Source organism: Heterostelium album (assembly GCF_000004825.1).
Source record: "Heterostelium album PN500 unplaced genomic scaffold PPL_contig26, whole genome shotgun sequence".
Lineage (NCBI taxonomy): Eukaryota > Evosea > Eumycetozoa > Acytosteliales > Acytosteliaceae > Heterostelium > Heterostelium album.
In genome coordinates, this window is record NW_008805103.1 from 318243 (window position 1) to 342053 (window position 23811).

General features: G+C 33.9%; 5 protein-coding genes across 5 annotated transcripts; 3 read left to right on the forward strand and 2 right to left on the reverse strand.

The window, feature by feature from the left end:
* Positions 1 to 685: 685 nt before the first annotated feature.
* PPL_11849 (chromo domain-containing protein) lies at positions 686 to 10828 on the forward strand (the record flags this gene model as incomplete). The annotated part of the gene is made up of 6 exons (XM_020582596.1): positions 686 to 718; positions 1333 to 1396; positions 1994 to 2067; positions 2690 to 5434; positions 5513 to 5881; positions 5951 to 10828. The coding sequence occupies 6 exons, from the start codon at positions 686 to 688 to the stop codon at positions 10826 to 10828; spliced, it is 8163 nt and encodes a 2720-aa protein (XP_020426950.1).
* Positions 10829 to 11019: 191 nt separating this feature from the next.
* Positions 11020 to 12590, reverse strand: hgsA (hydroxymethylglutaryl-CoA synthase; the record flags this gene model as incomplete). The annotated part of the gene is made up of 3 exons (XM_020582597.1): positions 11020 to 11026; positions 11126 to 11712; positions 11796 to 12590. 3 exons carry the CDS (start codon positions 12588 to 12590, stop codon positions 11020 to 11022), a joined length of 1389 nt encoding a protein of 462 aa, XP_020426951.1.
* A 1328-nt stretch (positions 12591 to 13918) lies between these two features.
* On the reverse strand, positions 13919 to 15862 carry lsm8 (U6 snRNA-associated Sm-like protein LSm8; the record flags this gene model as incomplete). Its single annotated transcript, XM_020582598.1, has 5 exons — positions 13919 to 13955; positions 14110 to 14181; positions 14313 to 14437; positions 14584 to 14624; positions 15826 to 15862. The coding sequence occupies 5 exons, from the start codon at positions 15860 to 15862 to the stop codon at positions 13919 to 13921; spliced, it is 312 nt and encodes a 103-aa protein (XP_020426952.1).
* A 101-nt stretch (positions 15863 to 15963) lies between these two features.
* lis1 (WD40 repeat domain-containing protein) lies at positions 15964 to 17382 on the forward strand (the record flags this gene model as incomplete). The annotated part of the gene is made up of 3 exons (XM_020582599.1): positions 15964 to 15995; positions 16091 to 17078; positions 17149 to 17382. 3 exons carry the CDS (start codon positions 15964 to 15966, stop codon positions 17380 to 17382), a joined length of 1254 nt encoding a protein of 417 aa, XP_020426953.1.
* A 359-nt stretch (positions 17383 to 17741) lies between these two features.
* PPL_11853 (uncharacterized protein) lies at positions 17742 to 23081 on the forward strand (the record flags this gene model as incomplete). Its single annotated transcript, XM_020582600.1, has 9 exons — positions 17742 to 18153; positions 18228 to 18533; positions 18617 to 18850; positions 18976 to 19320; positions 19397 to 19723; positions 19796 to 21969; positions 22066 to 22152; positions 22886 to 22917; positions 23006 to 23081. The coding sequence occupies 9 exons, from the start codon at positions 17742 to 17744 to the stop codon at positions 23079 to 23081; spliced, it is 3993 nt and encodes a 1330-aa protein (XP_020426954.1).
* Between the last annotated feature and the right edge of the window lie 730 nt (positions 23082 to 23811).

Consider the following 23811-nt stretch of genomic DNA (forward strand, 5'->3'; position numbering starts at 1 on the left):
CAACAAATAATAATATCCAATTTACCTAGTCCCACTCGATTTACTAACAGTCTTTATATTATGATTCAAGATAGTGTTTAGTAACTAATATTAATTTAGCATATGATCATAGGATTAGATAATAATCAAGAACATGTATGTATAACTACTTTAACAATCATTTTCAATCATAGTTTTGTTTTAAAAATATCGTCGTGTCAGTTTCAATGAAAAAAAAAACCAAAAAACCAAAAACCAAAATTCATTAATATCAAACTGGAATTGGAATATTAATCATTTAAACTACTATTTGTTTATTATTGTGTATCCATCACTCACTTGGATATTATTCTATCAAATTAAAATTTCAAGAGCCTCCAATCAATCTATAATTTATTATTATTTAAAGATTTTTTTTTTTTGATAACCAAATCAAATTCATCAAAAATGTAAAACTATAATATAGTTTGACAAGAGTAATAACTATGTTATAAAAAATTATTATAAAAAAAAAAAATCATTGAGGTTATCTAATTAATTAACCACACATATATTTTTGTAATGCATATCATACATTCGAGATACAAAAAAAAAAAAAAAACAGTACAAATAGTGTTAAACTTTGTTTATAAAAAAATTTCAAGTGTGTGTGATAAAAATGTAATATTAGTCCAGAATATACCAAACATTTTATTTATAGAACAAAATGTCTATCTTCTCAATCATAAAAATTATAATAGTTTGTTCATATGAAATATTTTTACTTTAATTTGTACCCGCCATAAATTTTATTTTTTTATAAACTCATTCTGTCAAGTCGTAAATTTATATATGAATGAAATTGAAGTGTCCCCAAATTGCGGACATTCACTTTTTGGAATTCCAAATCAACATTGTGGCAAGTGTTTAAACACATGTCATTGTTTTACTTTATTATCACTGTAATATATCAAATCCATTTTGGACTCATTATTTAATCTGAACAATCAGGTGATGTTCAACAACAATGACATTTTGACAACTCAAAGAAATATAATTTCATGTATCCAATGATATTTACATATTTTTGCAGATTGATCATTATTTTTGGGCAAAGGTACCAAAAAACTTTTTTTGCTTTTTTTCAACCAATTAAGATCAACTGGTGCGCGCCATATTTATTCAACTGGTCAATTTTGGAGAGTTAGATCTGGCTGAATTTTTTGCAAATTAATTTTTTTTTAAAATTTTTTTTTTTTTTTTATTAATTTGCTTTGCAAAATCACCCCACACGGAGCTTTCATAGACCTTCACAATATACTAAAAAGAATTCTCCCAATAAAATAAAATCACACCAATTCCATTAATTTTTAGATCGATGTTTGCAAAGTGTCGACATTTTCAAAATTATTACTAGCAAATAAAAGGCGGCAGAGGGGTGTGTTTGGATCATGATATTCTTTCCATTCCACAAAAAAAACAATTTTGTTGTTAAAGAAAATAAGACTGCTCCTTCTTTTTACTCTTTTTGTCCAACAAAAAAAGAAATAGTTTTTTTTTTTTTTTTTTTTAATTACAATAAACATAACCTTGTCAGCTTTTTTGGAACCTCTGCTTTATACTTTCAAAAAAAAAAGAAAATAATTTAAATTTAAAATAACAATAACAACAAAAAACAAAACACTAACCCTCAACCACACACACATAACACACCTTCATCAATCAAATTAATAAAATAATCAAACAGATTATACAAATATATATAATTAGTAGTAGTAATAGTAATAATAATAATAATAGATAAAGTCCATATATTCTATTCTTTGTTTTGTTATTTATTTTTCATAACTTTTTGTTTTTTAGTTTTTATTTCTTTTAACTTTTATATTAAAGTTAAATTTTTAGTGGAAATAGATAAAAGTTTGAATTTAGATTTGGTTTATTCACACAATATGCATCAGAATTAATTTCTAATCAATTTCTTTTATTTTTAAAAACCAAAAACAACCAGTTTCCATATTTAGTTTATATATAGATCCCTTCAACAAGGGTGATAATTCATTAGTTTGTCAACTCTTCCAGCAGCAACAACAGCAACAACAACAACAAGTCATAATATAATCATATAATCTTGTAAATAGTAAATAGGAGTTAGTTAGTTAGTTAGTTCTTGATCAGATTCAGATTTGGAAGAGTTCTTCATTGACATCAACAAAAAGTAGCAATAACTTCACTCAACTACTACTAATCCATTAGTAGCTTATTTATATAAATACATACATATTTATTATATATACAACATCAACAACAACATATAATTTTGAAAGCAAAACAGTTTGATTAATAATGACTGCTTCAAAGGTAAAGTATCAATATCATTTTACATGTCAACAACAACAACAACAACAACAACAACAAATAACAACAAAATTCTTTTATTTGAAACAAACAAACAAATAATCATTCAATTAGTCAAAGAAAGAAAGAAAGAATGAGATAGAGAGGAGAGAGTGAGTGAGTGAGTGTGTGTGTTTGTTTGTTTGTGTGTTGTCCTGTGTTTTGTTTGACCCAGAATGAACAAGTTCGAGATGTGTGTTTTTTTTTTTTAATTTAATTTGGTTTTTTTTTTTTTTTTTTTTAAAATGGAATGATCAAATTAACTAATTAATATTAAACAACAAAATCTAATATATTTTTAATATTATTATTATTATTATTATTATTTCTCTAGAAATCCAATACAAAGAGTAAAAAGAAAGAAGTGGTTGAAGTAGAAATCAGTGACAGTGGTGAAGAGATGAGTGATGATCTTCCACCTGTTACCAGAGGCAAGACTGTAAAGTCGACGTCTCCACACTCCTCTTCGCCAATTACATCATCGCCGATACAGAATAATGCACCGATCACTCGAACCCGTTCACAAAGACTACAGGAGCAGCAACTACAACAACTGCAACAACAGCAATCTTCACCGACACAGTCCACCACCATGACAAGAGCAAAGTCAAAGCTACTGGCACAACAACAACAGCAACAACAAAAACAACAGCGACAACAACGACAAACGATAATTTCACAACCATTACCAGCTACATCAAAGAAAAAAGCAGCTGCCAATTCAAAGAACAACAACAACAATAATAATACTAAATCAAATAACACTGCAAGTACTAGTAGTAGCGGTGGCAATAGTAACAAGAATAGTAAGACTATGGTTGTAGAGGAGTCTGACGACGATGAGGATATGACAGATGACGACAAGGAGTCAGATTCAGATATGGAAGCTGATATTCCAACTGTAGATGTAAATGTTGTAGTTAGCAATAATACTACTAAAAATAAAGATAAAGATGAAGATAGAGATAGAGATGAAGAGGAGGATCAAGATGATTCCGATAAATCAGGATCTGACTTTGATATATCTGACTCTGATTCCGACAGTTTTGCAAGTAGGAAAACTAAAGGAAAGAAACCAACAGCATCAACAACAAAAGGAAAAGTAACAACAACTAAATCAAATACAAAGAAATCAGTTTCAAATGGAAAGAAAGAAGTAGGGTCTGACTTTTCAGATTCCGATACAGATTATATACCGCCAACTTCAAAATCTAAAAAGTCAACAACATCGACGACAACAACAACAACCGTTACAAATAACAGCAATAAGAAGCAAACATCATCATCATCATCAGCAGCAAAGAGAAAGAGTACAACTCTGAAACAATCACAACCAAAGCGAAAGACAAAGAAGTCGAGGAAAGAATATTTGTACTCTTCCGAGGAGGAAAACAGTGACGATGAAGAGATAAGCGATAATTCAGCTAACGATGACGATGATGATGAAGTTGCTGTTGCAAAGAAAAAGTCGGTCGTTGGTACTGATGACGAATCGATGAGTGAACTGTCGGCGTCGGATGACAGTGACAGTGACAGTGACAGTGACGAGCGTAGTGAAAAGAGTGACGACGACGAAGAAGACGAAGACGACGACAAAGCGGACATCGACGACCTGGAAACAGTCAATGGTATTGACAATGTAGATAAACTAAAGTACGAGACAGTCGACAAGATTCTGACAACCAAGATGTTCAGAGGAAAGTTTGCTCAGATGCCCTATACACTCTATCAGTATTTGCACGCCGCCGGCGGAAATCAACAGTCTTCATCGACACCCAATGCCAACTCATCCGCTACCTCTTCACCACTCTTGAAATCATCATCGTCGAGCATCACCACCACCACTACAACCACTACAAGCAATACAACAGCAACAGCAGCAGCAGCAGCAGCAGAAGTCAAAGAAGAACAACAAACAGAAGAACAATCAGCAATGAACATCGACCAGAAAGTAGAGGATACAAAGGTGGAGGAACAGCAACAGTCATCCGTTACTACCAAACAAAATGGTGCTTCTACACCTGTTTTGACCAGTACAAGCAGTAATAGTAGTAGTAGTAGTGTATTGGATAGTTCGACCAATGGAAAATCAACAACAGCAACAACAACAACAACAAACTCTGAGAAACCAAATGAAGAAGTTAGATATTTAGTACTTTTGAAGGATCGATCGTTTAGAGCTGTCAGATGGATGACCATTTCAGAGTTGGAGAGCACTCGTAGTGTTACCAATCGTCTGCAGCTGATGATAAAGAAAGCCAATGCCACTACACCCGAACCAATCAAAGATGAATCGGAAGCCAATCCACTGCATTACTTTAACCAGGACAATATTCAGGTGGAAAAGATTCTCACAGAGGTGAAGAAGCAGCTGAGAGGTGGTGGCGGCGCCAACAACAAGAAGGTGGACACTCGCTACTTGGTCAAGTGGAAGGGACTGCCCTACGAGAAGACCACCTGGGAGACAGAGAGTGCACTCTCGTCGCCAGCCGACAAGCAAGCCATTCAGGCGTACTACGAACTGCAGACCACTGGCGGCGGTACAAAGAAACTGGTGAAACGACCGTCCAAGATGCCACCATTCGACAATCAACTGGTACCGAAATTCAATGAATCGCTCAGTCTGAAGCAGTTCCAAGTCGAGGGATTCCTCTGGTTGTCGTACTGCTGGTATCACGAGAGATCGTCGTTGCTCGCCGATGAGATGGGTCTCGGAAAGACCATTCAAACGATAGCGTTCCTCCAGTATATCAGTCAGACCGTTGGAATCAAAGGACCGTTCATGGTTGTCGCACCGCTATCGACCCTCGGTAACTGGCACAAGGAAATCATCAAGTGGACAAACATGCGTGTTTTAGTGTTCTACGGTACACAGGAAGCGCGTTCCACCCTCAAGAAATACGAATGGAAACGACAGGACAAGAGCTACATGTTTGAGATCATGCTGACCACCTACGAAACTGTGATGACCGAACACTCTGACATTGTTAAAGTTCCATGGAGAATAATGGTATTGGATGAAGGTCATCGTATAAAGAATGTCAATTCAAAAGTTTTAACAAAATTGAAATCCATTAGAGTATGTATACAATTTATAAAGAAAGAAAGAAAGAAAAACAATATCAATCAATTACTAATATTAATATAATTTATATAGTCTGAACATACACTTATTCTTACAGGTACACCATTACAGAATGATATGAAAGAACTTTGGACGATGTTAAACTTTTTAGATTCTAGAAAATTCAATAGTTGCACAGAGTTTCTTGCAGAGTTTAGTGATTTGAAAGAAGAGTCACAAGTTCAGAGATTGCATCATCTTCTCTCACCTTATCTATTGCGTAGAATGAAAGAAGATGTCGAACTATCTATTCCAATCAAAGAGGAAACAGTGATTCAAGTCGAACTGTCATCCACTCAAAAGACATATTATCGTGCCATTCTCGAAAAGAACAGAGAGTTCCTTGCAAGAGGTGTCAAGAGTAAATCGAATCTACCTAAATTAACAAATATTATGATTCAAGTAAGTTAACAATCAATCAATAATAATCAATCAATCAATCAATCAATATACTAATCAACACTTTTATAGATTCGAAAAGTTTGTAATCATCCATTCTTAATTCTTGGTGCAGAAGATACTATTATTAGACAGGAGAAGCTAAAGACTGAGGAACAGATTTCAGAACTTTTGATTAGATCGAGTTCCAAGCTGGTTTTGGTCGATAAGCTGTTGCAGAGATTGAAGGCAGAAGGTCACAAGGTGTTGATTTTCAGTCAGATGGTCGAGTCTTTGAATATTCTCGAGGATTACTTGCACTACAGAGAGTATCTTTACGAGCGTCTCGATGGTTCCGTCAAGAGCGAGGTACGTCAAGCCAGTATCGAGCGTTTCATGGATAAGGAATCGGACCGTTTCGTCTTCTTGCTCTCTACGAGATCGGGTGGTGTCGGTATCAATCTTACCAGTGCCGACACTGTAATTCTCTTTGACAGCGATTGGAATCCACAGAGCGATCTACAGGCACAGGCAAGATGTCATCGTATCGGACAGACCTCCAACGTCAAGGTGTACCGACTCATCACCAGAAACACCTATGAGCAATATCTCTTTGAGGTTGCCACCAAGAAGTTGCTGCTCGATCACATCGTTCTCAACAACGCCAAGAACAATCCGATGAAAGAGAATCAAGAGAAAGAGGCACGTGAGAAAGAGGCGCGTGAGAAAGAGGAGAGGGAGAAGGAGAAGGAGAAAGATGGATCGGTCGTCGACGCCAATGTCGAAGGCGGCGAGAGTGCCAGTCCCTCCGACTCGAAAGGCGAGGACGGAGTTTCCACTCCGACATCGGCGGGCGGCAAGGATATCGACCCGGATGCTCCCTCAGAGATCAGTCAGATGCTGAAATATGGTGCCGCCTATCTCTTTGCAGAGAATGCCAATGAAGCTTCGGAACTCGATAACATCATGATCAACGAGGACATCGATAAGATCTTGGAGCGTTCGACAACCATCAGCTTTGACAACAAGAACAAACCGGCCAATCTCTCTGGTTTCTCAAAGGCAACGTTCTGTTCGACAGAGACCGATATGAATGTTGATATCGACGACGAGAACTTCTGGGAGAAGGTGCTCCCCGACTACAAAACTGTGAAGCAACTCGAGGAGAAACTATCGAATGCCAGCGTGTTTGCTAGTGACGAAGCACGTGCCAAATACATTGAGGATATCTGTTCACTGGCACAGGCAAAGCGTGACGAACTCAACGATTCCGTCTCCGTGGAATTCATTGGCGATCTTCTCAAGCTGATAATGCGTGTCGAGTTCAACACAAAGTTCACCACAGAGGAGCGTGACCGTGTGCAAAACATGAGAATGCTACTCGAGAAACCACGTACCAGAAAGCGTATCGTTCCAGAGGTTTTGCAGTCGATGAATCATCACGTCAGCGAGAAGAAGAGCAAGAAGAATCAGACTATCATTGCCATGCCCGACACTGACACATCGAGTGATGACAACCACGGAAGTGACACCGAGTACATTGAGAATGAAAACGACATGGATACCGACGACGATGTTGAAACTGTCGACAGCAAACGCAAAGACAAGAATCGTATGAAACAATCGGGCACTGGAATTGGCATCGGTAGTAACGGACAACCGTTGATGGGTTCGTCTGCCAGTGGCATTCCTACCGGTGGTGTCGGTGGTGCCAATGGTGCACTCGGTCAATTTAGCGTGAGCGCAACTGCCAGTGTCCCAGTGTGGAACAAATCCAACAAGGACAAAGTCAAGGCTATTCTTTTCAAGTACGGATTCCACCGTTGGCGTAAAGTACAAAAGGAACTCGCTGCCTCGGGAATCAACAAGACGCCGTCAGAGATTCAGTCGATCAGTGAATCGTTCTTGGAGGTCGGTCAAAAGTATCAGGCCACCGCAATGAAAGACTTTTTCGATAGTTTCGTCGATGACACTGCCAACTACAATTGGCACAAAATGGGATTCAACATTGAACACAAGATTACAGCAATTCCAAACAACAACACTAACAATAACAATTTGAATTACTACAAGATTAAGGATGTAAACAATAATATTCCATTGATTACAACTCAATCTATTGTTATTGGATGGAGTAAATCAACACCACCTGCACCAACTCCAACTCCTACTACTGCTGTTCCTGCTGCTGCTCTTGCTGCTTCAACTACAACTCCTGCCGAGTCAGCTCCATCTTCTTCTGCAACTACAACCACCGAGAATGTTGATAAAAAGGATGGTTCACAAACACCAACTTCAACTTCAACCAGTGTTAAAACAGAAACTTCTACTGAATCTACTGAATCTAAGGACTCTTTGCCGACAGCTACCTCACCCTCTAACAACAATAACACAACTGTAAATAGTGAATCAACAACATCCACATCAACAACAACAACATCCACTATTAATAACACTGAAAGATCAGAATCCAAAGTGTTGGATGAAACCGAAAATAACAAACAAAACAACAACAACAACAACAACAACAACAACAACAACAACAACAACAACAATAACAATAACACCTCTGACAAAACTCAAAGTAATAATACTAATGCTACTACTACAACTACCTCACCTACAACATCAACACCAGTAGTAACTGATAATAATGGTATTGTACAAAACAATTCAACACAAAATTCACATAGCTCTTCACCAATAGCTTCACCAAAGCAGTTACCAGTACCGATTTCAAACAAATCACCTGCCAAAGAAGCTGGTTACTACTTGGTGTTGTCCAATGAGGAATTCAAAGAGAATCAAATCATCAGAACCTATCCTATAACAGATGGTATCAAGTCTTTGGAGATATTCTTCCCTGGATTCAATGGCACCTATGTTGCCAATATCATCTATGCCAATCCACAGAACAATACCTATCAAGTCTGCAGTAACAACGTTCGCATACAAACGACACCCAATATCATTTGGCAACAATTGGACTTCCCATCGTTCTCCACACGTGTACAAACTATATTGTCGCGTCTCGTACAGATGAGAGCAATCAAACAGCTCGCCATCAAGTATGGCAAACAACTAAAGAATCTAAAGATACCGACACTCGGTCGTGGTCCAACATTCTACTGGAATCAAGAGAATGACAAATCACTGTTGATCGGTGTCTACAAGCATGGCTACGGAAAATACGTTGAGATCTTTGGTGACCCTGCACTGGACCTACAGAGTGCCACCAAGAGCAACAAACCTCCGGGACAGTCGGACGACGCTGCTATCAACGACGACGCTGCACAGGACAAGATCCCATCGTCTGAATCACTGAGACGTCGTATCACCAGAATCACCGAGCTAATCCTTCGTAGTGAACAAAATGATCGTGCATTCAAGAGCTCTGTACTTCTCGCTCCCACAGAACCAGAGTCATCCGACAAGAACATGTTCTCACCCGAGTCCATTGATATCTCTGACGACGATGATAAATTTAGAAATAGTAATGGTGGTTTAAATATTAATAAACAACAACCAATGCATCAACAACAGCTAACACCACAACAAGCACAACTTTATCAACAACAAGCACAACAGCAACAACAACAAGCACAACAGCAACATTTACTTCAACAACAAATTCAACATCATCAACAATCGATGCAATATAAATCTAAATTTACAAATCAACCGCCACCTCAAGCACAGAAACCAATTCCACAATCAATGTCACAATCAAAGCAACAGAAACCAGCTGCTGAGCAACAGAGATATGCTGGTCTTGAACTAAAGTCATCGAGTAACACTCTTGCTTTGATGTTCCATTGGCAAGAGAAACTCTATCCAATGACGATCCCACACTCTATAGCCTTGGACACTATGAAAAAGATATTTATTGTCAAGTACAATCTGTTTGGTGAGGTTGGACATGGCGAGGACAACGACTTTGTCTTGCGATTCTACAACAAAGACGTTCCCATTCCTCCAAATGTTAGACTCTATGAACTCGGTATCAAAGACAACGATATCATCACTGTCGTTTGGGAGAACAAATGGAAGACCATCCAGGTGAAAGGTTTCGAAATGGAGAGTGTTCTCATGAAGGTTCAAGACGATACCATCCTCGAGGATATTGTACGTGCCTATTTCCACAGCTCACAGCCACCCTATGAATTCAAGAATCTGCGAATCGACTTTAACGGCAAGATTCTCGATCTCAAGACCGATATCGGTACCAATAAGATCAAGACCGACTCGTTCCTTGCGATTGTTTCATCGCCTGACATCATCCACGTTCACGTTGTTCCGTCGTGGGGCGGTGAAAAGGAGATCTATGCACTTCACAAAAAGTCGACACTTCTTTCCAAGCTGATCGATTCATTCCTCAAGAAACACGGCTTGCAAGTCAAACAGATCTTGTTTAGCAACTCCTCGACCAACCAACAAGTTGATCCTGCCAAGTCGCCAATAGAACAAGGCATCGATATGGACACTCAGATTGTCGCGTATCTCTTGTTGGTTCGTCTGGATGTGACCTACAACACAACGACAGTGCCATATCTGCTCAGTACCAACACTTCTTTCGATTCGCTGATGCAACGATTCTGTGACCGACTACAACTCCAGAAGGCCAATGCCAACTTTATGCACGATGGCAAACGTCTGATCCCCGAGGAGAATCCAGAGTCTATAAAGATGGGTCCGCACGCAAACATCCAAGTGACCTTGGGAACTCCTCCGATCATCGAAGTTGAAGTCAGACTGGTTGGACAAGACTCTGGTAGCTACATCAAGATGCACACTGCCAACCCATTCCCACTTCAGATTCTCATGGAGAAGTTCTGTCAAGAACATCAACTTCAAAAGAAGAATGTTATTTTCAAACACAGAGGCGCTATTGTACATCCACAAGATACTTTAGTCACAATTGGACTTCAAGATAGTGACGTAATCGAATGTTTTGCACTCCCAAACAAATAGAGTAATTTATTTATACAAAAAAAAAAAAAAAAAAACAAAAACCGATAAAAACAAATAAACAAAAAATATATTAAAATAATAAGATTAATTGATTATGATATAGTGGAATATTACAAAGTTATAAAGATGACAAAAATTTTTTATGAAGATATCTCTCTAAGAAAATTGTTTTTAGATATCAAAAAAATTAATTAGGTCCTAATTAATGTAAAATTCAAATTCTTAAAAACCCAATAATAACAACTGATTTAATTTTTGATTCAACAATAAAGAACAAGATTCACATTATTTATTTACTTTTTCAAGAATCTAAGACCAGTTGACAAATGTCTCATGGTAACGTAGGTTCTTTCATAACATCTTCTACCAGCATCGTCAACATGTTTCAAGTAGAATGATCCCGGGAAGAGAGTAGAGACGGAATCGGATGGGGAATAGTTCTTCAAATTGTGACGTTGTTCACGGAGACTCAACTTGTTGGTGAATTCCTCTGGGGTGACACGTTGTCTTTGATCCAAACGCTTCTTGAGGTCTACCTTCTTTACCATCTCCTCGATCGATTGATTGACTTTGAAAGAGAAGGCAGAGGCAGATAGACCGGAACCGTAAGAGAATGTCAAGACACGCTTACCAACGAGATCGTCGGATTTCTCACAAAACAATGAGAGCAAACCACCGTAGGTACTACCGCAGTATGTATTACCCAATTGCTTGGCCAACAAAGTGGATGGAGCAACCTTTTTGTTGTAATCTTCCTTTGAGAGAGCAACCAAAGCCTTTTCAAGATCGGTATTGAAGTAGGTATCTTCAGCCTTCAAGTCTTTGTAGGCAGCCAACGATTTAAATACTTCAGCATTTGGATTTCTCAAGAAATCATTATACAACTAATATATAGTTATAAATAAACAAAAAAATATTAATAAATATAGTTTTAAAAAAATATTTGTTTTATCAATTGATACTTTACCATACGACCAAATGATTTTTGGACCAACTTGTTGTATGGAGAATGGAAGACGGCATAATCGACCTTGTCCAAACTGAATTGGTCTGGACTGAATTTCTTTTCAAAGACAGAACGGTAACGAGAATAACAATTGTCAATAGCACGAAGATAACAAGAGATTGAGAGTTTACCATCGACTCTTGGATACTCGGAATCCATGTCTGGCTTGTAAAAATCGTAGACATTCTCCATGTGTACACCACGTAGTCCACTTTCAAAAGTGATTGGAGCGTTTGGACCAATCAACATAGCAACAACACCAGCACCACCAGTGGGACGGGCAGGTCCCTTTTCGTAGACTGCAATGTCTCCGGCAACAACAATAGCGTTTCGTCCATCCCAATAGGAGGATTCCATCCATTGGAGGGTGTTGTGGAGTGCAGAGGTACCTCCGTAGCATGCATTGATAGTATCGATACCATCGATTGCGGTATTTCCAGACTTGGCAAAGAGATCCATCAATACGGTCTTGATTGACTTGGCTTTGTCGATGACTGTTTCAGTTCCAACCTCAAGACGACCAATCGAGTGTGGATCGACATCATACTTTTCCATGAGATTGGTGACGGCATTCATGGAAAGAGAGTAGATATCCTCGAGGTCACCACAGAAAGCCATGTTGGTTTGACCGAGACCAACGGTATATTTTCCGGCGGCAACTCCATCAAACTTTTCCAAGTCCTCTTGGGCGACGTAGGTCTTTGGGAAATAAATTTCCATACCAAGGATACCAATATTTTCAGCTCTCTTTGACATTTTATTATTATTTAGTTTTTTAATATTTAAAGGTTATATGAAATACAATGAAATGATATTATATAATGAATGATTTATAGGATGTTTTTTTTTTTTAAACAAAAATATAATTTTTAAAAGATTAAAATTAATTTTTGAATAGACAAGTTTAGTTTAGTTTACAATATTTTTGGAGATGAGTGTGTGTGACAGTTGGAGTCGAGAATGTGGAAAAGAAATAAAGTGTGTGACACAAGTGTAATTTGCCAAGATAAATTAGTAATAATCAACAGTGTTTTTTAGAATTTAAATATATATCAAAAATAATTACAGAGTCGATATAATAGATTTATTATACAATGAACAATGTAATGAATTGAAATTAATATAAAAATTTAGAAAGAGATATTACTAACTAGAGGTAGATACACTTAGTTAAGTTTTTTTTTGTGGTGGTGAGGGGGGGTGGAAGAAAGGTGGCGTGCAAAAGATATAATAGATAATATAATATTTGAAGACTAGCTTTGAAGGACCAAATGTAAAGAAAAAAAAAAAGTCCAAAGGAGTCTATTATATATTTTTCAAAGATCAACCAAAACCAAAAAAAAATTAATAAATTAAAAATAAATTTATAAATAAATATTATTTTTGTACATCAGACTTTGCAAAGTTCATAATAAAACAACCTATTTAAATTGTTTTTTCAATGGGTTTTTTATTAATCTTGTAGGGTTGGGATCTTAATGGGGTATGTTCATTATATGACTTTTGCAAAATAATTAAATAGATACCCCCCACAATCTTCTTTGCTATTAGAAAGTATCGTCTTTTGTGTGGGTTTTGTACAATTGCTGTGTTGAAAAAAAAAAATATCTTTGACAATGATAATATTTGAATTTATTCATGGTAAAAGAAAATCATCGACAGTGCCCCTATTGAAGTCAATAGAATTCCCTCCATTTTATCATTCGTCTGAAAAAAACTAAAAACTACCTGGTCATGGGAATAACACCCCATCTTATCTACCCAATAATAAAAAAATAGAAAAAAAAAAGTGAACTGAAAAACTTTTAAGACCCTTTTTGTTGATCATCAAAAGCCTGATTTGGAGGTAAGATAAAGTGGTTTGGTGTAGGATACCAGTGGTGTGAAGTGTATTTATAATTAAATAATTTATTTTATTTTATTTATGAGCCTAACAATTGTGGTACAATGAAATGATTTGTGGATGTTGATGTTTCACTTGTCTAGTGTTTACAACAATTCTATCTCTCTGCTTTTTTGATAATTACTTATTATCTTCAAAGTTGATTAAATATTATTATTATTTCTTCCTCTTTTTTTTTGTTTTAATTGAGTGCTTTTGAATGAATTGAATTGATTTGACTTGATTATAAGGAAGGATGATTGAATGAAGTCTTTTCTTCTACATTATATTAAAATGTATTGTTGTTGTTGTTGATGTGATGATGATGATGATGATGAGATGATGTTGGAGATCAAAGTAAGACTCGTTCGTTAACTTGTTTTGACTATTTACAATGAAATTAAACTATAATGTAATTGCTGAACCATTAGTGAACTATAGATTTTAGAGGTGCAGCAATGATTTCTTTTAAATTTAGATTTTCGTCCAATTCTTTATCTAATTCACCTATAACAGCACTTTGTATCATTGTTTAGATAGAATATGTTATGTTAGTTGGTAATAATGCACAACTGTTCATTGTTAACAATACCTACACATCGTCACCTTTAATAATATGTACACCTAAATTAAATATTTCAACACCTTCGTCAGTGTAGATTCTTTCATGACAGTGCTCTAGAATAACATTAATCATTTGATCCAATCCTCTTAGTGTACCCTATAAATTATAATAGAAACAACAACAACAACAATAATCATTAATACCAATATCAATATCAAATATCATTATAATATATACAAAACATTTGAACAGTGGTTTCTTTTGTTTTGTATTGTTTTGTTTTGGTTGTTTAAAATGCTTACAACTATATTTCTACCATCTGCAGTCAATACCAACACTCTCTCTAAAAATATATAATTTTATTGTAATAGATGTTTGAATGAATTCATTATTAGTACTTTTAGATTACATTGTATTGTATTGTATTGACAAACAATAATTCAAAAGATGTTACTTTTTACAAACTGTTCTAGCATAGACATGATTTGATTACTTTCTTGAATTAAAAGTTATATAGTTAATTGATCGTTTTTTAAACCAAAACTAAAAGAAAAATGTGCACAACCAAAAAAACTGATCCAATGAACTTCAAAATTTAGCAGTTAACAATTTTTGAAAAAGTTTGATTTTTTTTTATTCAACGGAATCAAAAAAAAAAAAAAAAAAAAAACAATCATCAAAAATTGAGGAATTTCATTTGCAACATAGTTTGACTTTTTTTATTTATTTATTTATTTATTTCAAAGATTAATTATTTATATTATATAAAAGCAAATATTATAAAATTAAAAATAAAAGATCGATCTATAAACTTTAATTTATTATGTAGGTGGGATTTTAATAAATAATAAAAGAATAGAATAAGGAAAAGAAAAAAAAAAAAAGTGAAGTGTTTGCAAAAATAAAAGGAATCTATACTATAAAAACAAAACACATTAATATATATATGTATGTGTTAGTGTGTGTTAGTGTGTGTGTAGAAGATGAAGAGAGTATAAAAAATAAAAAAATGAGGGTTATTATATCGATATCATATAATGAAGATCATTCATTATAATAAATTAATATTATAGCAAAATAAATAAATAAATAATAATTAATTTTAATGACAATAAAAATAATACCATCAATAAGCTAAACAGTACAACAAGACAACAACACCAATAACAAATATTACTACACTTTTTTAATTTAATTTAATTTAATTAATTATTTTGAAAACACAATCATTCTTTCTTTTTTTGTTTTTATCTTCAAATTTGAATAATTATCACGTTACAATTATTATTCATTAGTTTATTATATTTTATTTAATAATAAAGTAAAAAGTAGTACACACACATATATATAGCTTTAATCAATCAAATCAATCATATTATCATTATAACTTTACAATTTGCTTTTATAAACAAATCATTTTTATTTATTTGACTTTTTTTTTTTTTTAAAAAAGAAATTTCTTGTTCAAAGTTGTCTTTTTTTTTTTTAAAAATTTTTTTTTTGATAATATCTTGCATTGAAGTGATAAAATTGGATTGTAAAACCAACAACGGTCAACAACTTCTTCTTATTAACAATCATATATATATTTCTGTAACATTATAGTAGTAACAGTTTAGTAACAATATATATATACAGACACATTTGGATAGACAGATTAAAAAAAAGATAAAATCAAAAGAATGGTACTCACCAATAAACAAAAAGAGGAATTGTAGGTTAATGGATTCAAATTGATTGGATTATTGATGTTTACAAAAAACTAACAAATTAATGATTGATCGATAAATGTTAATAATCAATTAATAGAAATGGTGCGATTTTAGATTATTTCGATTCTTCAGGATATAAATTGACATCGACAGAGTTTACCAAAGAGACAAATATAGAGTTGGACCCAAAACTGAAAGGATTGCTCGAGAAGAAATGGACTTCAGTTATTAGACTGCAAAAGAAGGTTATGGATTTAGAGGCAAAGGTATCGCAGCTGGAAGAGGAGCTCAACAATGGTGGACGTGGACCAGCCCGTCGTGGAAAGGAAGATGCTTTGCCACGTCAGCCCGAGAAGCATGTACTTACAGGTCACAGAAATTGTATTAATGCAGTTAGATTTCACCCGTTGTTCTCGGTGATTGTGTCGGCGTCGGAAGATGCCACCATGAGAATCTGGGATTTCGATAGTGGCGACTTTGAGCGAACACTCAAGGGACACACCAACGCCGTACAGGACATCGACTTTGACAAGAGCGGAAATCTGCTGGCTTCTTGCTCCGCCGACCTGACGATTAAGCTCTGGGACTTCCAGTCATTCGATTGTATAAAGACACTTCATGGACACGACCACAATGTCAGTTGCGTAAGATTCCTTCCGTCGGGTGATCAGTTGGTCAGTTCGTCGCGTGACAAATCAATCAAGGTATGGGAGACTGCCACCGGTTACTGCACAAAGACTCTGACAGGACACGAAGATTGGGTGAGAAAGGTGATCGTCAGTGAGGACGGTACCACTTTGGCGTCGTGTTCAAACGATCAGACTGCACGTGTTTGGAATCTTGCAAAGGGCGAGTGTCTACTGACCTTTAGAGAGCACAGCCACGTCGTAGAGTGTCTCGCATACTCACCTGCCAACATAGTCGAAGTTCCAGGTTCACTTTTATCCACCCCCGAAGGAAAAGCAAAAGCAAAAGCCGGTGCAGGTGGTACTTCATTTGGTCAAGCAGGTTATCTAGCTACTGGTTCAAGAGATAAAACAATTAAAATATGGGAATTGGCAACTGGTCGTTGTTTACAAACCTATGTAAGTGAGAAAAAAAAAAACAAAATCAATCTTACAATCTATATATTAACATTTTCTTCACCACCTTTAGATTGGTCACGATAATTGGGTCAGATCAATTAAATTCCATCCATGTGGAAAATATTTAATTAGTGTTGGAGATGACAAATCGATTAGAGTTTGGGATATTGCACAAGGTAGATGCATCAAGACAATCAACGAAGCTCATTCACATTTCATATCATGTTTAGATTTTTGTAGCCACAACCCACACATTGCAACAGGAGGTGTCGATGATATTATAAAGATATGGAAACTTGGTTAAATATTATTACATATACATATAAAACATTCCGAATTTAACTTTTAAAAACAAACAAAGAATGTTGTATTTTATTTTTATTTTTATCCAATCATTTATTTTGAGTAGCTTTTAAAAAGTGTTTGATGGCACCAATGATCACACATATTTTAACAGGGTATTAAATTAGTCAATTTTTTGGCAAAAAATTTCGTTGAACCAAAAGTTTAACGGTTTTGGGTTGATCAAAAAATCAATCAACAGCTGATCCTATTTTTTTTTGTTAAAAAAGTTGTATTTTTTTTTTTGGTTCGCAGCAAATCGACCTTTTTATAAAGGGGTTTTTTTTAAAAATATAGATCGATTACATAGTTAAATTAAAGATGAATATAACTTTTATTATATTTGTTATATTTTATATTTTAATATTGGGTTGTTCCAATGATAGTAGTCTTGTAGGAGCTACCACTCAACTTAATATTGTAAAGATTATTTCATCACCTATGAATACATTTCCCACACAATCAGTAAACAGTATTTTAGTTTGTCAATTTCAAGCAACCATAATAGTAGAGACTGATTTAGTGATTGATTCGGTGGATGTAAAATCAAATACAACACAAAATACTGCAACACAAGCCTATCTACCTCTAGAGTTCAAAAATACCAATTATACAGCATGGTCATTCACTTTTAGTTCACAGGCACCTACAGTAAATCCTCTAAATATTACATTTACCACAACCACCAATACATTTGTATTTCCGAATGCCATAAATTATGGTTGTTTTTCATGTAAGTAAAAAAAAAATCAACACATAAACATATTTTAAGTTGACTCAATACCTAATTAAATTTCTCTTTAATAGTTTTCCCAAATACTACAATCATATCCAGTCAACCATATATCGATGAATTCTCAAATATCATTGTTTATGCAGAGGTAGAGGATTCACTTGTAGACTACTCATGTAGTCTTCAAGTAATGATTACAAGTAAATGTAGAGTAGATGTTTTATCTAAAAGTGGAGTGTATCCAAAGAGACCTTATAACAGTTTAAAAATAACAATGAGTTTTTCTGCAGCAGATATAACTGCGAATATGCTTTCCAGCACATCAGTGCAAATTGTTGGTTCTACAATTTATAGTATTCCAATTAGCTTTCCAACAAATGGTAAAAGAATATTTGAAATTTCCAAAATCAATTATTATCTTTTCTAATAATTATTCAAAAAACTTTTTTTTTTTTTTTATTAGTTTGTGCTATTAACTCGAGATTAATTAATAAGATGCCAACACAATATTGGGTAGACGGAACCACAGTGTCATTTTATGTTTTGGTTAGTTTTAGTTTCTCAAATTGTACTGATCCAAACTTTTTTGTTACATCTACTGATGGAGTAGTTGTTCAAATAAAGTCGAATGCCACTGAATATCAATATCTATTTTATAAGAATATTACAGCAATTGGATTAGCACAAATTTCAATAAGTATAAATTCCATCCCTTCTACATATACTTATTCATATTCTATAGATCGTATGTATAAACAAAAATAAGAAATAAGAATTTGATATTTTTTAGTATTTGTTTTTAATTTAATTAATTAAAAATAGAAATCAATTATAGTACATCTTCAGTTGGAAATTTACCATCAAATTTAGCATATTATAATTCGACAACCAATGCTATCGTCCCTTATTTCATTAATTTTGCAAAAGGATTTACACCATCGGCATTCACAACATCATATGTAGGATCAACCATAAGGGAGTTGATGATCACACCAGCTATAGCACATCGATTCCCATTTTCTTTTGGATATGGAAATTACACTTCGTACAACAGTTCCATTGGTTTTCTAGTTCCACCTTTTATCGCTGGATTTGCAATCAATTTTTATTATAAAGTTGCATCAATGGAATACAGAACGCAAGCATTTAACAATGTTCCTTCAGCAAGTATGTAATTTGATAGTCAAGTTTTATTTATTTAGAAAATTTAATTAATTCAATTTATTTCCTATCATCATAACAGAACAAGATAATAATGCACCATTATTAAAACAATTCAATTTCACAATGATAACAATCAATACAGTGAATGTAACTATTAAGGTATCTGATGATATATCTGGTATAAAGATGGTATCAATTGCTAATTACAATCTAACAACAATGAATATGACAAACTTTAACAACAATCTTACACAAGTCGAATTCAATATTCAAGTGAAATTGGATCTTTTCAACCCAAATTATGAAATTAAGATTTACGATTGGGCTGGAAATATCAATACACTTGTAATGGGTCAAACTTTAACACCACCGGATTTTGCAACTTTACCAAATTTCTATACAAATAGTAAGATAATTATTAATATTTTTTTGGAATCTAAAATTTAGATAATAATATTCTAATTTTTTTTTTTTTTAGTAACAATCGATTGTATTAAAAGTATTAGCTTTAATCCAACAAGAATAGATGTTTTGATGGGTACAGATTTAGAGATTACATTCCAATTGGACACGACGTTAGTTCCCTATGCTTTGGAACTACCACAGTTTTTGTTGTATAGTCCAATCAGTAATTCAACTGCTATCGTTGTTGGAACTGCAAGTGCCGGTGTTTATACAATCACAACTAAGGTTACCAACTACATAAAACAAGGAGCTCTACAGTTTCAATTGATTAACCGATACATCGATAGCACTGCCATCAATTTGAGGTTTGGCAAGAGAGTGGTTGTCATGAACAATTACTATGATCTAGTTCCAACTAGAATTAATTTCAATCCTATCCAAAATCTTGTCAACTCTGATAGTAATCCAGCAACAATTCACTGGAACATCAGCAAAGAAGACACGACAAAGAGTATTGGTTTGCTCTATATTGAAATATCATCCACCAGGGATCCTACCTTAAAGACAATGTCCTTTGACAATACACAACTACCATTGATCATTGATATTCCAATGTCTCCAAACTGTCAATCTCAAGTCTATTCCATCTCCAAAGTAATATTGACAGATACCCTTGGTAATAACTTTACCTATGACTCTAATGGCACTTCACTACCAATGAGTCCAGTTGCCGGCATGGGTGCTATCGAAGTCGTTTGTACCATTCCAATCAACGATATTATTCCACCAATTCTCACAGATTTCACAATCAAAACAATAATTCCAAACAAGAGATATTTCTTTAACATCACTATAGAAGAAAACCTTTCTGGAATATCTTATTTTAATGTACCTGTTGTTTATCTTACCAATGTCTATGGTAATAGTCTAGAGATGATAACATTTAGATCTGACTCCAACACAGGTGTAAGTAATTCAAATGTTACAATAGACATACCTAATGGATTTGGATATGGTGGATTGCTAGTTTCTGTTTATGGTTTGAAGGATAACTATGGAAATTTCAATGGATACTCTTCAAATCAACTCCAAGAGGCTGGCTTCCAATCGTTCATAGCAACAACATTTTCAAATATACCAACGATAACAAGTGTATCTAGTATATCTGTTAATGGAGGTGATCTCTCTGTTACAGGTATGCAATTTGGTAGCTCAAAGTCAAGTGTTTTTGGATATCTAGATTGCCAGAGTGGAACTACTCCTCAACCAACAGCCATTCAATCACTATTGAGCGACAGTCAATTGGTATTGACCGTTCAGAAATTTAAGGTTTCATCCTGTCTATTGGCTGTATCAGTTAATGGATACTTTTCAAACTGGTTCACAGTAACCCCAACTGGATTCACACCACCCCCACCTCCATGCCCATCGGACTCCTGCAGTTCCCACGGAACATGTTCTGCATATGGTTGTGTCTGCAATTCCGATTGGACCGGTGCAGATTGTTCGTTGAAACCAACACTGGAAGTACCAAAACCACAATTCAATCAAACCTCACCAACTATTACCATTGATACTTCCTCATCCCCATCATCCAATAACAACAATAATAATAATAATAATAATAATAACTTTACAAATATTTTGGATATTGTATCGGTTGATGAATTGAAACCTGATGGAAGTGTATTCATTTCATATACACTCAAAGGCTGGAATGTTTATAATAATACCGACGATAAATCCAGTGATAATCATACCAGTATTTTATATTCAACAGTGCTGAATGGTACTCAAGCAACTGTAAATGTAACTATTGATTGGTATCCCAATGCAATCACCAAGGAGTTTGCCAATCAAACAATTCAACTTTCCAATCACACTCTGAAATACACCATCAGTATTACCAAGTACCAATTCAATGACCGTCTCAACTCGATGAGAGTGATATTCTCCAATGGAATCATTTCTAAACCATCGGATGATGGATGTGTCAAAACCGATCGACAATATGGAATGCTGGATAGCGATACGAAAGAAATCAGTTGGATACAGCTCATCATCAATGATAATATATTATATGCCAGATTCCTCAAACAAGGAATAGTAGATGGTAGAATTACAAGTTTAAATAACTATATATTGGATGAAAATGAAAGTGATAATAGCGAAAACAAAGTCTTGACTAAAATAGCAACTCTAATTCCATATTTTGAAAATCAAGTATTAATAGATCCTGATTTCCAAGTAAGTAAATTTAATAATAATATTATTATTTAATCAATCTTAATTATATAGATTTTAAAACTAACAAATTTTATCTACTTTAAACATTACTATTAGGTTTTGTTGGGAGATGATATTGGTGTGGATAGTTGTAATGATAATGGAGAATCAAAGATTTCCAAGGGTGTAATAATAGGTGTAGTAGTAGGATGTGTAGTAGCAGCCATATTAATAACTGCCGGTATAGTTTATTTCGTAAAATATAAGTGGCTTATTAAATATCAAGTGGAAAAGAGTATAAAACTAAAAAAATAATTAAATAAATAAATAAATAGTTAAAAGAATATTTTAAAATATTGGCGTTCGGAAAAAAAAAAGATTAAAGAGACACAAAGATGTTAAGAGTGAACAGACTTTGAATTCCAAAAGAATGGATTAATCGAAATTGTTGATCAATTCCCAATCTTTTGGAAACTCACTGGTCACTGGGTGAAAACATTGTTTTGTTTGATTTGAAATGATAAGTCAACAACAAACAAAGATTTGATATAAATTTATAGATTTAGATTTCGGTTCGGTTTAAAAAAAAGTAGACTGCTTGATTACTAAAAGATATTCCATCCACATTATAATGTTTTGAAACCAATGAACAACACAACAAAAATAATATCGTGGTGTCTTTCTTTAATTTATTTTATTTCAACCTCTGACATAAAGGAACACCAAATAATAATTAAAGTTGAACGAACTACAAAAGGTAGAATAAAAAAAAAATAGATATTTTTGTTTTTTATCAAAACAAGATATTTTCTTTTTCTATTGTTTTGTTTTGTTGGATGTTTTTTCAATTGATTAATTTTTTTGGCACTCACACTGCTGCTAGATAATTTTTAAGGTTTGGTAATTTTTGCAAAAAAAAATCTATCTTTTTGTAAAGGTTGAGCATACCCAAAAAAACTCAAAAAGTATGTTTTTTTTAAAAAGAAAATATCAAAAAAGAATTTGGCAAAATAATTAATATTTAAAAAATTAAAAAAAAATAGTTTTTTTTTGACAGGCATCCATCTATCTATCATAACACATTTATTATTGTGGTGGCAGGCATACCAGCACCTCATCAAAAATCACATTAACAAAAACACCATTCATTTCATTATTCCAATCAATCAGTAAATCAATCAAACCATTTATAAACAACAACAACAGGTGAGAGCAGAAGCAGAGCAGATGGTGTTAATGAGTTGAGTTGTTTGTGTTTTAGTACTCCTCCTTACTTCCTTTCTTCATAGCCTATAAACAAGACACACTATTAATTATCCAAACCATCAAAAAAAAAACAAAAACAAAACAAAAAAAATCAAAGCTTTGATCCATCTCGAAATAAAACAACACAACCAACAAGCAAACAAACAGAGGTTTATTCATTTCTCACACACACACGACACATCACAACAACCAATAATATATGTATATCTAATAATTCAATTTGATCAAATCTAACAAAGTCGTATATCATCATTACTCTTTGTCAAGATCAATCAAACAGCAAATCAATCAAACTACCTTTTTTTTTTTAATTCATCAAAAAAGTAAATTCGTAAATTAGATTGACAAGATAAGATAATAATAGATAAAAAAAATACAATATATTGGTATAGTTTTGTTGTTCATCTTTATCCATAAAATAAAAATAAAAATAAAAATAAACAAGGTAAAAACAAAACTAAACTATTTTTACTTTTAACATTTAAATAAATAATAAGATTTTTAGTAAATCTATCTTGATCTAAAATAACAACAATTAAAATTAATTACCCAAAATGCAATAATAACAATCATATTAGTAATATTTTTCGATATAAA